A 15,240-nucleotide genomic window follows, 5' to 3' on the forward strand; every position below is an offset into this window, starting at 1 on the left:
CGGTGGCCAGGAGCAGCCACTGCACTCCAGTCTGGGCGACAGAGTGAGACTCCAACTCAAAAAAAAAAAAAAAAAAAAAAAAACAAAAAACTCAGAAACAGAAAATCAGTCACTACATGTTCTCACTTATAAGCTAGAGCTAAGTAATGTGTAAACATGGACAGAGTGTGGAATAATAGATACTGGGAGTATGAAAGGAGAGTGAGGGATGGGAAATCACTTGAGTACAAAGTACAATTTGGGTAATGGTTACACTAAAAGCCCAGACTTAGTCACTATGTAATATATCCAAGTTGCAAAACTGCACTTATAACCCCCCGAATTAATTAATTTATTAATATGTTCACTTTTTTGTTAAGAAAGCATGCTTACATTTGGTTATTATAGCTGCATATGGAAACTGGTGTAACACAAACAAATTACGAAAGAAACATGTTCTAATAACATATTCTTAAGGTTTGCTTACAAAGATGTTTCCCTGTCAAACATTCATCGAAAGAAAACAGTTTAAGATGCATCTTTTTTTTAATGACACATCTTAAAGAAAGCATGCTCATATTTGCTTTTTAGTGCTAGAATTCTAATCTTGCCCTAGTACCTACCAATGGAGACGGAAACATGTTCTAATAATATATTCTCAATGTTTCTTTCAAATATGGTGCAACTGTAAATTAGGAAGTAAATCACGATGAGGAGTTCTCTAAAAAGACCAAGTAACTTTCTGATTTTTAATATGTTTAACAAATATTTATTACCACCTTTTTATAAAAAGGCACTAGAAAATAGTAAACAGTATCCTTGCTCTCAGGAAGTGTTTATCTTCTAGAGCAAGGGGACCAGCAAATTACTATACTGCTGATGGTTGCATTCTTCTACAATGCCAGAGTTAGGCAGTTGTGACCAAAAACATGGTCCTCAATGTCTAACTATTCACTGTCTAATCCTTGACAAATGGCTTGCCACCCCATCCTAGAAGGGAAAGACATATTTAAGACATAAGAAAAACTGGACCAGAGAGAGGAAAATTTGGCTTGAAAAGAACCAAAAAGAAGATTAGGAGTGTGATGAGTGAGGATGAGATAAAGATGGAGAGACAGGAAGGCCAGAACGCGTGTACTGTCTGGCAGAGCTATCACTGTTCTCCTAAGCCAGTAAAGGCTAAATAATATAAAACAGGAACCTGGCACAGTGCCTCATGCCTGTCATTTCCTTTTTACCAAAATCTACACATACTCAAGTCTTATGGTCAAACTAGCAGAACCCATATACATGAAAAGTTGGCCCCCTCTGCTTTGAATCCTGCGAATAATGTATTTTCAACCTGTGTTTGGTTGACAAAAGTAAAATGTAAGTAGACTCTCATGGAGTTCAAACCAGTGTTGTTCAAGAGCCAATTGTACTTTAGTATGGTAGTTGGTGGTAGACTGGGGATTAAGAAATGAATAAAAGCACAAACCTTCTAAAACCCTTCCAAAAAATTAAAGAGGAGGGAACATTTCCTAACACATTCTATGAAGTCAATATTACCTGATATCAAAGCTAGAAAAAAACATCACAAAAAAGGCAAAACGAGCCGGGCTCAGTGGCTCAGCCTGTAATCCCACACCTTGGGAGGCTGAGGTGAGTGGAATGCCTGAGCGAGACCTCATCTCTACAATAAATCAAAAAATCAGCTGGGCGTGGTAGCACATGCCTGTAATTCCAGCTATTTGGAAGGCTGAGGCAGAAGGATCACCGGAGCCCAGCAGGTCGAGGCTGCGGTGGCCGGGAGCGGCCACTGCACTCCAGTCTGGGCGACAGAGTGAGACTCCAACTCAAAAAAAAAAAAAAAAAAATTAGCCAGGCGTGGTAGTGCGCGCCTGTAGTTCCAGCTACTTGGAAGGCTGAAGCGGAAGGATCACCGGAGCCCTGCAGGTCGAGACTGCGGTGGCCAGAAGCGGCCACTGCACTCCAATCTGGGCGACTGAGTGAGACTCCAACTCAAAAAAAACCCAAAAAACAAAAAAGGCAAAACTACAGACCAATATATCATGAATGTTGATGTAAAAATTCTCAATACAATACAATACTAGCAAACTAAATTTTAATTTTAAAAGGAATTGTTAGTCCATTGAGTGTTGCTATAAAGGAATATCTGAGACTGGGCAATTTATAAAGGAAAAAATATTTCTTTGGTTCAGAATTCTGTTGGATGAAAAAGTGGGCATCTGATGAAAGTCAGTTTTTTCCACTCATGGTAGAAGGTGAAAGGAAGCCAGGGTGTGCAGAAGATCACATAGCGAAGGGTGGGGGGAGGTGTCAGGCTCTTTTTAACAACTAAATTCTCTCACGAACTAACAGATCAAGAACTCACTCATTACTACAAGGACATCATCAAGCAATACATGAAGGATCTGTCTCTATGACCAATCACCTCCCATTAGGCCCACCTCCAACAATGGAATCAAACTTCAACATGAGGTTTTTCAACATGGGGACACCTATTCAAACTATAATATTCAAACTATAGCAGGACTACACACAATAACCAAGTGGGACTTATTCCTGGAATGCAAGGATGGTTCAACAAACAAAAACCAATCAAGGCTGACTGCAGTGGCTCATGTCTATAATCCGAGCATTTGGGAGGCTGAGGAAGGAGGATCTTTGAGGCTGGGAGTTTGAATCCAGCCTGGGCAATATAGCAAGACCAATGCTCAAAATTTTTTAAAAAAAATCAGGTGTGGTGGTGTGCACCTGTAGTCCCAGTTACTTGGGAGGCAGGGTGGGAGAATCACCTGAGGTCAGGAGTTCAAAATAACAGTGGTTTATAACTGTGCTACCATACTCCTGCCTGAGTAACAGAGCAAGACCCTGTCTCAAGACCCATCCTCCCCCAAAACAAAAAACAACCAACCAATATAATACACTACTTTAAGAGAATGAAGGGAAAAATCCACATAATCATCTGAACTGACGTAGAAAAAGCATTTAGCAAAACAACATCCTTTCATGATAAAAATGCTAAATAAACAAGGAATAGAATGAAACTTTGTAAACATAATAAAGGTCTTTTATAAAACCATAGTTAAGATCATATATACTCAATTGTGAAAGACTGGAAGCTATTCCTCTAAGATCAGGTACAAGACAAGGATCCTCACTTTTGCCACTTTGATTCAACAGAGCATTTAAGGCAAGAAAAAGAAATAAAAGTGATCCATTTTGGAAAGGAAGAAGTAAAATTATTTCTGTTCATAGATGACATGATTGTATATGCAGAAAACCCTAAAGATTCCACACACAAAAAACAACCCTCGTATAGCTAACCAACAAATCCATCAGAGTTACAGATAAAAAATCACATTCGTGGACTAAGACTTACTATTGCTAAGGTGACAATAATACTCAAAGTGATCAACATATTAAGTATAATCCCTACTAAGATCTCAATGGTGTTTTTTACAGAAATAAGAAAAAAATCTACCTTAAATTATATATGAAATTTCAAGGGGTCCAAATAACCAAAATAATCTTGAAAAGGAAGAACTAACTGAAGAACTAACATTTCCTGATTTTAACAACTACTACAAAGCTACAGTAATCAAAACAGTATAGTACTGGCATACGGACAGACATCTAGACCAATGGGATCAGGAGCCTAAAAACAAACCCTCACTTACGTGGACAACTGATTTTCAACAAGTGTACCAAAACAACACAGTAGGGAAAGGATAGTCCTTTTGACAAATGGTGCTGAAAAAACTAGATATTCACAGGCAAAGTAAGTTAGAAGTTAATCAAATACAACAGTTAACTCCAAACGGATCAAAGAACTAACTACACTGCTAAAACTATAAAATGTGTAGAAACAAAATTCAGGAAAAGCTTCATAACATTGAATTTGGCATGATTTCTTGAATAAGACATCAAAAACAGTCAACAAAAGGAAAAAAGAGACAAATTGGACTGTATCAAAATTAAAAACTTTTGTGCATCAAAAGAGTAAAAAAGCAACCCACAGAGAGGAAGAAACTATTTCCAAATTATTTATCTATTATGGGCTTGATCTTAGAATTATGAAAAACTCCTACAACAACAAAAAAGAATTAAAAAATGGACAAAGGACTTGAATAAATATTTCTCCAAAGAAGATATATAGTTGGCAACAATCATACAAAAAGATGGTCAACATCAGTCATTAGGGAAATGCAAATCAAAACCACAATCATCAAGAGTCTGAGAAGGAAAAAAAAACAATAAAATACGACCTCATGTCCACTAGGATGGCTATTATAGGAAAAACAACAATAACAACAATAAAATCCACATATGCACAAAAATAACAAGTGTTGGGGTAAAGAGTGTAGAGAAACTGGAACCCTCGTGCATCACTATTGGAAATGAAAAATGATGCAATCATTGTGGAAACCAGTATGGCAGCTCTCAATAAATTAAACAAAAAATTACTATATGACCCAGAATTCCACTTTTGGGTATATATCTAAAAGAAATGAAAGAAAGGACTCAAAGAATTACTTGTACACCAATGTTCATCGCAGCATTATTCCCAACAGGCAACAGGTGAAAGCAACCCAAGTATCCATCAACAGACAGATAGATAAACAAAATAAGGGAAACACATATATTTTATATGTGTTATTATTGAGCCTTTAATTCTGACACTATGCTAAGGGAAATAAGCCAGATACAAAAGACAAATACTGTATAATTCCACTTATATGAGGTACCTATAATAGTCAAATTAAGAGAAACATAGTAAGGTGGGCATGGTGGCTCATGCCTGTAATCCCAGCACTTTGGGAGGTGGAGGCAAGAGGACTGTCTGAGCCCATGGGTTCGAGATCAGCCTGAGCGACCTGGTGAGACTTGTCTCTACAATAAATAAAAAAATTAGCAGGGCTTGGTGGCACACGCCTGTGGTTCCAGCTACTTGGGAGGCTGAGGTGGAAAGATCACCTGAGCTCAGCAGGTTGAGGCTGCAGTGGCTGTGAGCATGTGACTGCACTCCAGCCTGGATGACAGAGTGAGACTCTGGACTCAAACAACAACAACAAAAAAAGACCCACAGTAGAATAGTGGTTACAGAGCAGGGAAAAGTTTCAGTTTGAGATGATGAAAAAGTTCTGAAGACAGATAGTAGTAAGGGTTGAATAATATGAACGTACTTAATGCTAGTTAATATACTTAGATGATAAATAAGCAATGTTTATTTTAAAATAAAATACATATATGTAATTTTGAAAACAGAAAGAGGCAGGAAGGTCAAGGTCCCAACATGATTGGAAGGTGCTACACTGCTGGCTTTGAAGATGAAGGAAGGGGCCATAAGCCAAGGAATGAGAGTGGCTTTTACAAGTTAGAAAAGAGAAGGCTCCCTCAGGGTCACCTGAAATAAATGCAGTCTTGCTTTGATTTTAGCCCAGTAAAACCTGTGTTGGACACTGACCCCCAGAACTATAATAATACATGTATATTGTTTTAAGCCATCAGAGAAAGAAAATAAAATGGAAAATACAGCATATGGCATCACAAAAGACAAAAGTAAGAGACTATTGTAGTAAGATGAAAGTTGGTCAAGCTGTTAAATCCTGCTGAGAAACCTAATAAGACATTTATACAATCAGAATATATACTATCATTGACTAGTTTTCAAATGTGGAAATTAAACACATATTAAATAAAATCTCAAATCTTGAAAAATCCATGGCCCAGACACACAAGTATATAGCAACAAAACTGGCTACTGAAAGTGTAAAATGAAAATATTTTAGACAGCCATGGCAAAAACAACGAACAAGAAAGTTAACAAGGTGATTAAGGGCCAAGAAATAGAAGATAAGCAATCACAGTCAGCACTTTTCCCTTCATCATAGAGTGAACCAGGTTTATTATGTGAACCAAGAAATTCTGGCCCATGGGCTCAGAGCCACAGTAATTTTTATTTGAAAGGGATCTTAAGGCTCATCTAAGTTCCTACCCAGTGCAAATTCCTCTACATATAATAAATAAACCACACCTTAGAAATAACATGTTAAAAAAAAAAAAAAAGCTTAGAAAGAGATTTGCCAAAAAAAAAAAAAAAAAAATTTAACCAAGCTCACAGTGCCTATCAGACTGCTAGGTCATCAATAATTGCATGAAGATATTTAAATCTGCATTACATCTTTAAGAACAATATTAAAGATCCAATTTAGTTTGCATACTTACAGTGCAATATAACTTTGAGCTCAACCAGGAGTTTCTTTGACCCTCCATGACTGGTTCCTGGAAGCTTCTGCATTGCCTCTCCTTTTTTATTCAGTATTTCAATCCTTAATGCACCTACAAGTCCAAAATTTTTTTTAAAAAGTATCTTAATTACACCCAAAGAATTTGTTGGCTCTCCTAGGTCTTCACAGTGTATTTTATTGCTTCATGGTCTTTTATATATCAGAATTTAAGACAAAAAAAAAAAAAAGCATGTTTTTTGGTATCAGTAAAATAAACATACCAATGGGGGTTCCAGCAGGCCTAATCTCATTAGGCAATAATTCATCTCCTTCAGGCCAAGTTACTGACAATCTATCAGGGAGCCTGTTATGAAAGAAGTATATTAATGGGTCACAAACTTTGTTAATTATGGACTTAATTAGAAAGATACAAGACAGTAAAAGTTAAATATTTATTACTGATATATTTTAAATCTGAAATTCTGTATGATCGATATCTAAAATTTTTTTCCTCCCTAAACATTGCTGTGGCTACTGGGAAAAATAAGACAAAACTTTTTGGTATTAAGAGACAAGAAACTGTCCATTTTTTGAGTTTTTTTTTTTAAATCAGTGTCTCACTCTGTAACCCATGCTGGAGTATAGTGGCACCATCAGGGCTCACCACAGCCTTGATCTCCTGGACTAAGGAGATCCTTCCACCTCAGCCCCTGAGTATCTGGGACTATAGGCACATATCACCATGCCTGGCTAACTTTTTGATTTTTTTCTAAGAGATGAGGTCTCGCTGTTGCCTAGACTGGTCTCGAACTCCTGGCCTCAAATGATCTTCCCACTTCAGCCTCCCAAAGCATTGGGATTACAGGCGTGAGCCACTACACCCAGCCTCAGTTTGTTGTGATTTTTCTATGCATTTATAGTTCAAGTTACCTCTGGGAGATAGAATAACCTGTAAAAATCAAAATTTGGTAATAACAAAAATGACGGCATCATTAGTTAAGGAGCCATTTTCTATTTCCTTTTATATATATATATATTTTTTTTTTTTACTAATTTTTACCTCTTAGCAGGTACTATAATTTTCTTCTAAACCAAGTTCTTTTTTTTAACTTAACTCTGTGGCCTGGCAAAGAAGTTTTTCTTTTAATGCCTTAATCAAGATTTATACGGTTTCCTTCTTTTTCTACAAAACAAATGTAGGATTCTGTTTTTAAAACTAGACTTCTCAATTTTTTTTTAACATCAAGAAGTTCAGCTCAATACATACAGCATCTAAGACTACAAATGGCCTAACAGCAGAGTAACATACTCAAGAAAACTTAATAGCAAAACAATTCCTTTCAAGTTTTCTTATTATTTTTATCATCCATCTTGAAGTGTGACTGACCTTGCCATTTCATCTTCTACATATTTCTTAACAGCTTTCTCAGCAACTGTCCTATCCAGCTTTGCAATTGGCACAGTTTTTATTTCATCATACAATGACTGAGGTTCCTGAATAAATAAATCACACCAACATTTCAAAGAAAAATATTTAAATTTAGCTGCAATAAAAACATTCATTTGTTTCTTTCAAAGAAACATTTTATCCTAATTAAGTATAGGTATGTTTACATTATACCACAGTGCTTATTTAAATTTTTTACATAAATTTCAAAGTCCCAATAATATATCATTTAACTATTAACAGCAGAGTATGATGCAGGGCAAAAACCCACTCCAGTTTCATAGTTATTCATTCTTGAAACAGAATTCTGACTCCAATGATTTACTAGTTTGTGGGTACAGAGGAAATATGCACTTTATAAAATTACTGCAATAATTATCAACAATGTATATATGTTTGTAAAAAACTGGGTATACGGATATTAAGTTCTATAGATTATTAAAAACATCAAATATAAATATAAAAATCCATACAAAAATTACAACCACCTTATCCAGTGGAAAAACTAGCTGCAAGAAAAATATACTGTATTTTAATCTTAACTTTTAAGCAAAAGTAAGTGGCAAAAACTTTCACTAAATATTTTTTTATTACTTGCTGTCTTACCATTGCAATTTGAACCTCTCCTCCTGTAGCATATACGTCTCCATCATGATCACCATAAAGAAAAAATGTTACAATGCTTCCATAAAACAGGGGAAGTGTCTTGATTGTCTTGACCTAATATTTAATAGTTTTTTAAAAAGAACCTTCAATATTAAGTTATTAAGAGAAAATATTTTAATAATTATAATTACACAGAACATTTTTTATACACAAAAAACCCCATGGTAATTACTATTAGAAAAACGAAGAAAAAGCATTCTAATATTCAAATAAAATTTTTGAAGCTCTCCACTTAACAAATCTTTGTAAAAAACACAGCAGCTTCTTCATACAAATGGGCCACAATTAAACATGTACCTTAAAAGCTATAATTCCTTCAAACTCAATTATTATGAATGCCAATGTACCTAAAACCTTTTCTTCCCATAATATCCTGCTCTCAGACTATAAACAGCAATTTATAAACTTTGACAAGTTAACACATCTTTCAAATAAATCAACTCAAAACCTGCCTATGACACTCCTTACTTAGCTTAAAATATCCAAGGGTAATTTCCATAAGTCCAATTCAGAAATTCCCAACAAGGACTACAAGAGTTTACCCCAACCAATATTTCTAGCCTCATTTCCAAACAATTTCACATTATATACGTAATAGGCTGCAGGATAACCCAACTCTTACAGCATGCTATTTCCCTGCACTTACCTGTGTGTGTCTCTACTCAGATTTTCTTCTAGAAAGCATTTTACTCATCTGCCATAAAGCATTAGACAAAAATGATCACTGCTTTCTTATAACTCTGCCCTTGGCTTCAGAGATATTCCATATTCTTCTAGCTTCCTTTGACTTTACCAGCTTATCCCGTTAGACTCCTTTGCCAGCTTGTCCTTTTCATTTTAACTCCTAACTGATGGGAAAGCTTAAGGCTCAGTCCTCTACATTTAGACAATCTTATCCAATTCCACAGCTTTAAATGTACAATAGTGCCCCTGTCATCTATGGACAGAACGGATGCCCTTCTACCTTTGTAATGATCTGTGGAAGCTCTAGCCTCTACCTGTTTCAAATGTTACTTCTTGTCCAAAGTATTTCATGATCTGCTGCTCTCTTCTCCCAAGCCTCAACACCAGCCAAAGTTAAAACACACACACACACACACACACACAACAAATTCTCTCCTCTCCACCTAAACTGCCGAAACACTATTAATCCTCTCTTTTCACTGCACTTACCCTCTTTCTTACCTATTAATATTTATGCTTATATTATCTTCATGATTAGTTTATAATATCCCTAAGAACAAAGAACACCTAGATCTCTTGATTTTCCACAAAACAGTCAAAATGTGCAGTAATTTACTGTATTAGTAGATGCTCAACAAAAAAGTATTTTCAATGATTACTTCACACCACATTTTAAAAAAAATTACTGAGCTCTCCATGTGAGCAAAGTTTAGTGTAAAAAACAATGAAAACCTTGCTAACTGTGACTTTGGCAATAAACACTTTTAAAAGATAAATCACGTAATTATAATCACTTTGTCCTTTTCATTTTTTCCTGACTCTTGAGAAGCCAACACTTACATTTCATTGTTAACTGTTGTTAAATTCTAATACATCTAATTTAGTTTTAATTTCCACTAAAAATTTAATCTAGAAACAAGTCAAATCTTTGTAGCGATAGAGGAAGATATTGATGTCAAAATGCCTGAAGAGTTTGAGTAACTTTTTTTGGTGAAATCCAAGTGGAAAAAGCAATTTTAAAAATGGCATAGTTTCTATACATGTGATTTCACGTATGTATTTTAAACTAAATTAAGTATTGTTAGAAAAATAAAAATAAGTTAAACCTACCAGCTGTCCAGCTTTGTATATTTTCCCATCCCACTCTATTGCTGCATATGTTGCCCAGGGGCTTTGCTTTTTAGAAGGAAGATCAGGACGTGTAATTATTCCTCTAAAAAGTGTAAATTTTATTTGTTTATCATACTTTTCATGACAGTCCTTCAGCCATAAAGCAAATTCTCTGTCAATCTTCATTCGCTGCTCCTGTAAAATGTTTAAATACTCTATGAAATATAGCTACTAGTAAACAAATATAACCATAGACATTTGTCATTCATTCCATTTTTTCTTCCTTATACACTAACTCAGAAAACCAAATAAAAATTAAGATATTTTGCTGATCCACTTAGGAGATTTCTAACAAAAGTATTACTAAAGCAGAAAATTGTGATATCATTCTTGGAACCAAAGTCTCAAAGGTCAATACCAACAACAAATTTTCCTTTCTTGCTTTAAATCCTAGGATATATCAAAAAGCTAAACCTGGCCGGGCTCAGTGGCTCAGCCTGTAATCCCAGCGCTTTGGGAGGTCGAGGTGAGTGGATTGCCTGAGCCTGTGGGTTCGAGACCCGCCTGGACAACTTGGTGAGACCTCATCTCCACAATAAATCAAAAACTAGCGGGGCGTGGTAGCGCGTGCCTGTAGTTCCAGCTACTTGGAAGGCTGAGGCGGAAGGAACTCCAGAGCCCAGCAGGTTGAGGTTGCAGTGGCCAGGAGTGGCCACTTGCACTCCAGTCTGGGTGACAGAGTGGGACTCCAATTCAAAAAAAAAAAAAAAAAAAAGATAAACCTTTACTGCTTGGGAACAGAACTAGTTAGCTCTGTTCTGAATGGAAAGCTCTGAAGGTTGAATGGAAGCATTCTTACAATAAATCACAAACATTTTCAATCAGACAATAAATATCTCATTATGTATCAAGCATAGACATACACACAGTATGTAAACAGAGAGATGGCAAATCTGTGGTATTAAAATTTCATTGAGGGGAGCAATTAAGAAAATAATGTCTAAAAAGCTTCCTTATGAAGGTGACAATGAAAAAAAGGTTGAAAAATACTGCTACACAAAACTTATTTTTCTTTTAAATTTGTATTTTTATATATATAGTCTAGTAAAAAAATAAAACCACAAAAATAAAAACTATGTGTTTTCTAATAATACATAAGAAGATGTATTTTTGCCAATCATTCTTCACCCTGTCAGGAGAAAATATAGATTTATGGGCAAGCATAAGTTTCTATACACTTGTTTGACGCCTGTCTCTAAGACAATGAAGAGATAAGACAATATCCCCATTATGTGCTTTCACAGAGGACAATCCACAAAGTTACAGAAGCCCATTCCTTCCTACATACCTCACACCATAAGATACCATTTCCAAAGGAAAATGAAGCAAAATTAAAAATGATTTCAGTCCAAGTTTCTGAAGCTTGCTGTTAGAAGGACGCTATCTTAGTTATTAATAAATAAAAATTGATTTCAAAAAGTTATTTGAATAAAAAATACATGCTAAAAAATGGGGGATGGTAGGCATGGTCGCTAACACCTGTAATCCTGGCACTTTGGGAGGCCAAGGTTGGAGGACTGTTTAAGCCCAGGAGTTCGAGACCAGCCCAGGCAACATAGTGAGACCTCATCTCTAAAAAAATAAAAATAAAAATAAAAAAATTAGCCAGGCATGGTGACACATGTCTGTATTCCCAGCTACTCAAAAGGCTGAGATGGAAGAAATGCCTGAGCTCAGGAGTTCTGAGGTTGCAGTGAACTGTGATGGTGCTGCTGCACTCCAGGCTGGGAGGTAGAGTGAGACTGTGGCTTTAAATAAAAAAAAGGAGGGGGGGGAGAGTACATGATAAACTCAGGTCCAAAATGGTATAGTTTCTAGGAAATCCCTCTTGCCCTCACTCCTATACCCAGGTACCAACTCTTTCCCAAGTCAGCAAATCATTACCAGTTTGCCAACTTGACACAGATATTAAAATTATTAGCTTAAAAATGGAAAATTCTGACTTCCAAATTCTGAAAACTAAAATTTCTAAAACTCTCGGAATTCAGTCAAATTACTATATTAATTCCAGAAATTCTCTAACAGTCAAAATACAACGAAAGTGTCACAATGACAGTTAATCTAGGAGAATATGTGGATATGCATTATAATATTTGTTCAACTTTTCCATATATTTGAATTTTTCTATTCTTTTTTTTATTTTTTGAGTTGGAGTCTCACTCCGTCGCCCAAGCTGGAGTGCAGTGTAACGCTCACGGCCACCCCAGAGTCAACCTGCTGGGCTACGGCGATTCTTCTGCCTCAGCCTTCCAAGTAGCCAGAACTATAGGCACACATTACCACGCCCGGCTAATTTTTGATTTACTGTAGAGACAAGGTCTCACCAAGTTGCCAGGGCTGGTCTCAAACCCACAGGTTCCAGCAGTCCACTCACCTCAGCCTCCCAAAGTGCTGGGATTACAGGCTGAGCCACCAAGCCTGGCCTATTTTCTTTTTAAAAAAAATTTATAGAGATGGGGTTTTGCTATGCTGCCCAGGCTAGTCTTGAACCCCTGGCCTCAAGCAATCTCTTGCCTCAGCCTCCCAAATAGCTGAGATTACAGGTGTGAGCCATAACACCAGCTTGAAATTTTCAAAATTAGAAAACACATACTGAAAAAGTAACAAAGGAATAGAATTAACCTATTTTAGGTAACTTTTGAAAAGACTCAACTGCTCAGTAAAAGTTGGATAATTAATACCATTTTATAAATGTATGCTGAGTGTATTGTAACTGAATAATAACTCATTTTGGTAAGATCCTTGTCAGTGAATAATTTTAAAATGTCATAATCTTCTATGACTCAGAATCTCTATAACAGCAAATTTAATTTCAACATCTTACCAGGAATGACAGACTATAAATATTATGTGCTATGTGTTGCATTTATTGCCCAGCAATTTTAAGTTGATAATAAAATCATTTACTCCTTGGCAACTCAACATTAAACTACTGAAAGAGATGGGTGCAGTGGGTCACACCTGCAATCCCAGCACTCTGGGAGACCAAGGTAGGAGGACTGCTTGAGCCTAGGAGTTCAGGACCAGACTGGGTAACAAAGTGACACCTCATCTCTACAAAAAATAAAAAAAATCAGTTGGGTATGGTGGCGTGTGCCTGTAGTCCTAGCTACACCGGAGGTTGAGGCAGAGGAATCACCTGAACCTAGGAGGTCAAGACTGAGGTGATCCATAATCATGCCACTGCACTCCAGCCTGGGAAACAGAGTGAAATCCAGTCACCAAAGGAAAAAAATGAACTACTCAAAGAGTGGTATCAACTAAGAGTTTCTGACATATATGTATAGCATACAAGTACATTAGTGCAAAGCGATTGTGTTAACCACTATACTATGGAAACTGGTTACATGCAAGTACAGTAGTACATTAGTCCCATTCAACTTTTTAAAACATTTATTCACAGTGGAATCATTCTTATTGTATTAATGCATGTATTTTAACACTGATCAACCTCAAACCATCTTTTAGCCCAAAATATTTCACAGCTTTACCCCATTTTTAATCTCAAGACTAGCTTAAAATTGCAAAATTAGATTATTAATATATATAACATAGCCCTTAAAATAGGATGAAGTGTTCATATATGCACTCATTAAGATGCTTCTGTGGCTTCTACTTACTATATTAAGGCTTGATATTAAAATCTATTAAAGATATGTAGATTTCACTCAAACATAGTCTAATCAGTTAAAAATTTCTGAATGCTATAAATACTCGAATGCTTATGAAAAACATTAATACATAATCTTTTGACAACACAAATCCAAAGTATGCAAAATATCAATAATAAATTACGCTGTCTCTTGCTTTACTCATAAATATAACATTTGCAAATATTCAAAATTTTGTATTTAAAAATCATACCTGTCCATTCAAAATCCTTGTAAAAAGGGTGTTCTTATCTTTCAATTTTAACTCAAGATCCATAAAAGTCAGCTTATTTGTGCTGACCTGGAATTTGTCATTAGTGAACAATGCACCAGATATTCTATTGTAGCATTCAATTGGTGCAAGTCCTCTCTTCTTAGGAGGCATACACCAGTCAAAGCTTGAACAGAACAAAATATTAGTTAGTAAAAAGATTAGGCTATAAAACAATACCTTTTCAGCAAAAATAAAAACTTACTCTTCAACTGAAGTATATGGTATTAATCGCCCATTCCAAAAACATTCAAAAATAGGCCTTTTCCCTCTAGCTGCTTTGTCAAGTATGAAACAATCATCATCATCATCTTCATCTTTTAATTCTAGATCCAAAGGGTAAGTGAAATAAAATGTTTATTGTTATAACTTGTCAGCAATTTATTTTCTGTAAGTGAAATACTAAAGTTGCTTCAGAGAAACAGATATGATCTTTCAAACTGTGTTCTATAAAATCTAAAGGTAGTTTTACTGTGCCCTCAGAAAGGCAGGTTCCCAAAGTAGTACCCCATTACCAATGGTGTTTATCATTTAAAAACAAATAATGATTTACATACGAATCTATCTGTGTTAAGAGTTCTATACCAGCTGCTGAGCCTGTAACCTTTAAAACCTATTTATAGAGTTAAAAGTCATATAGCCAAAGATTATGCCCCATAGCAAAATTCCTCTTTTCTACAAATGTAGGTGCTTGTACCCTATATCAAAAACACAGTTTCACAATTCTGTCAGAACCATTATGTTCACATGAAAATCATCTGAGAAATCTATGGTTTCTAATAGAAACAAGTTTGCCTAGCTTGGACAAATTAGTCAATAACACTGAATCTAAGTTTACTTTTTATAAATTATTTCATTTTCAGATTCAGGTAAGCATGAAATATGCACACAGTTAGAAATATAAGATATGTTACTATGCATCAAATGCATAATTAACAAATTGTCTATTACAGTATTATGTCTGTTAGCAATACATTCTCATATATCCAGATAAATTAGTATTAAAAATTATGAACCTGATTACATTAACGCCTCAGTTATCCTGGTGCTAAATTACCTACCTAAAATAAAGTCTTCTCCCCAAAAGTCATTGCAAGAAATCCCTATGCAAAAGTCCATTCTTTTTTTTTTTTTTTTTTT

At 35.5% G+C, this 15,240-nt stretch overlaps 1 protein-coding gene across 1 annotated transcript in view; it reads right to left on the reverse strand.

Annotated features, from left to right (window-relative positions):
* The window catches only part of SMCHD1 (structural maintenance of chromosomes flexible hinge domain containing 1), a 144,605-nt gene that overhangs the window by 78,285 nt on the left and 51,080 nt on the right, over positions 1-15,240 (reverse strand). The window contains exons 11-17 of the mRNA XM_021707416.1: positions 14,306-14,426; positions 14,044-14,227; positions 10,120-10,314; positions 8,266-8,379; positions 7,600-7,706; positions 6,494-6,576; positions 6,211-6,324 (exon numbers count right to left, since the gene is read on the reverse strand). Of these exons, the coding sequence (XP_021563091.1) occupies positions 6,211-6,324; positions 6,494-6,576; positions 7,600-7,706; positions 8,266-8,379; positions 10,120-10,314; positions 14,044-14,227; positions 14,306-14,426 (918 nt within the window). The remainder of the gene's footprint in view (positions 1-6,210; positions 6,325-6,493; positions 6,577-7,599; positions 7,707-8,265; positions 8,380-10,119; positions 10,315-14,043; positions 14,228-14,305; positions 14,427-15,240) is intronic.

Source organism: Carlito syrichta, unplaced genomic scaffold (genome assembly GCF_000164805.1).
Source record: "Carlito syrichta isolate Samal-C Ts95f unplaced genomic scaffold, Tarsius_syrichta-2.0.1 Scaffold317479, whole genome shotgun sequence".
NCBI classification, from domain to species: Eukaryota; Metazoa; Chordata; class Mammalia; order Primates; family Tarsiidae; genus Carlito; species Carlito syrichta.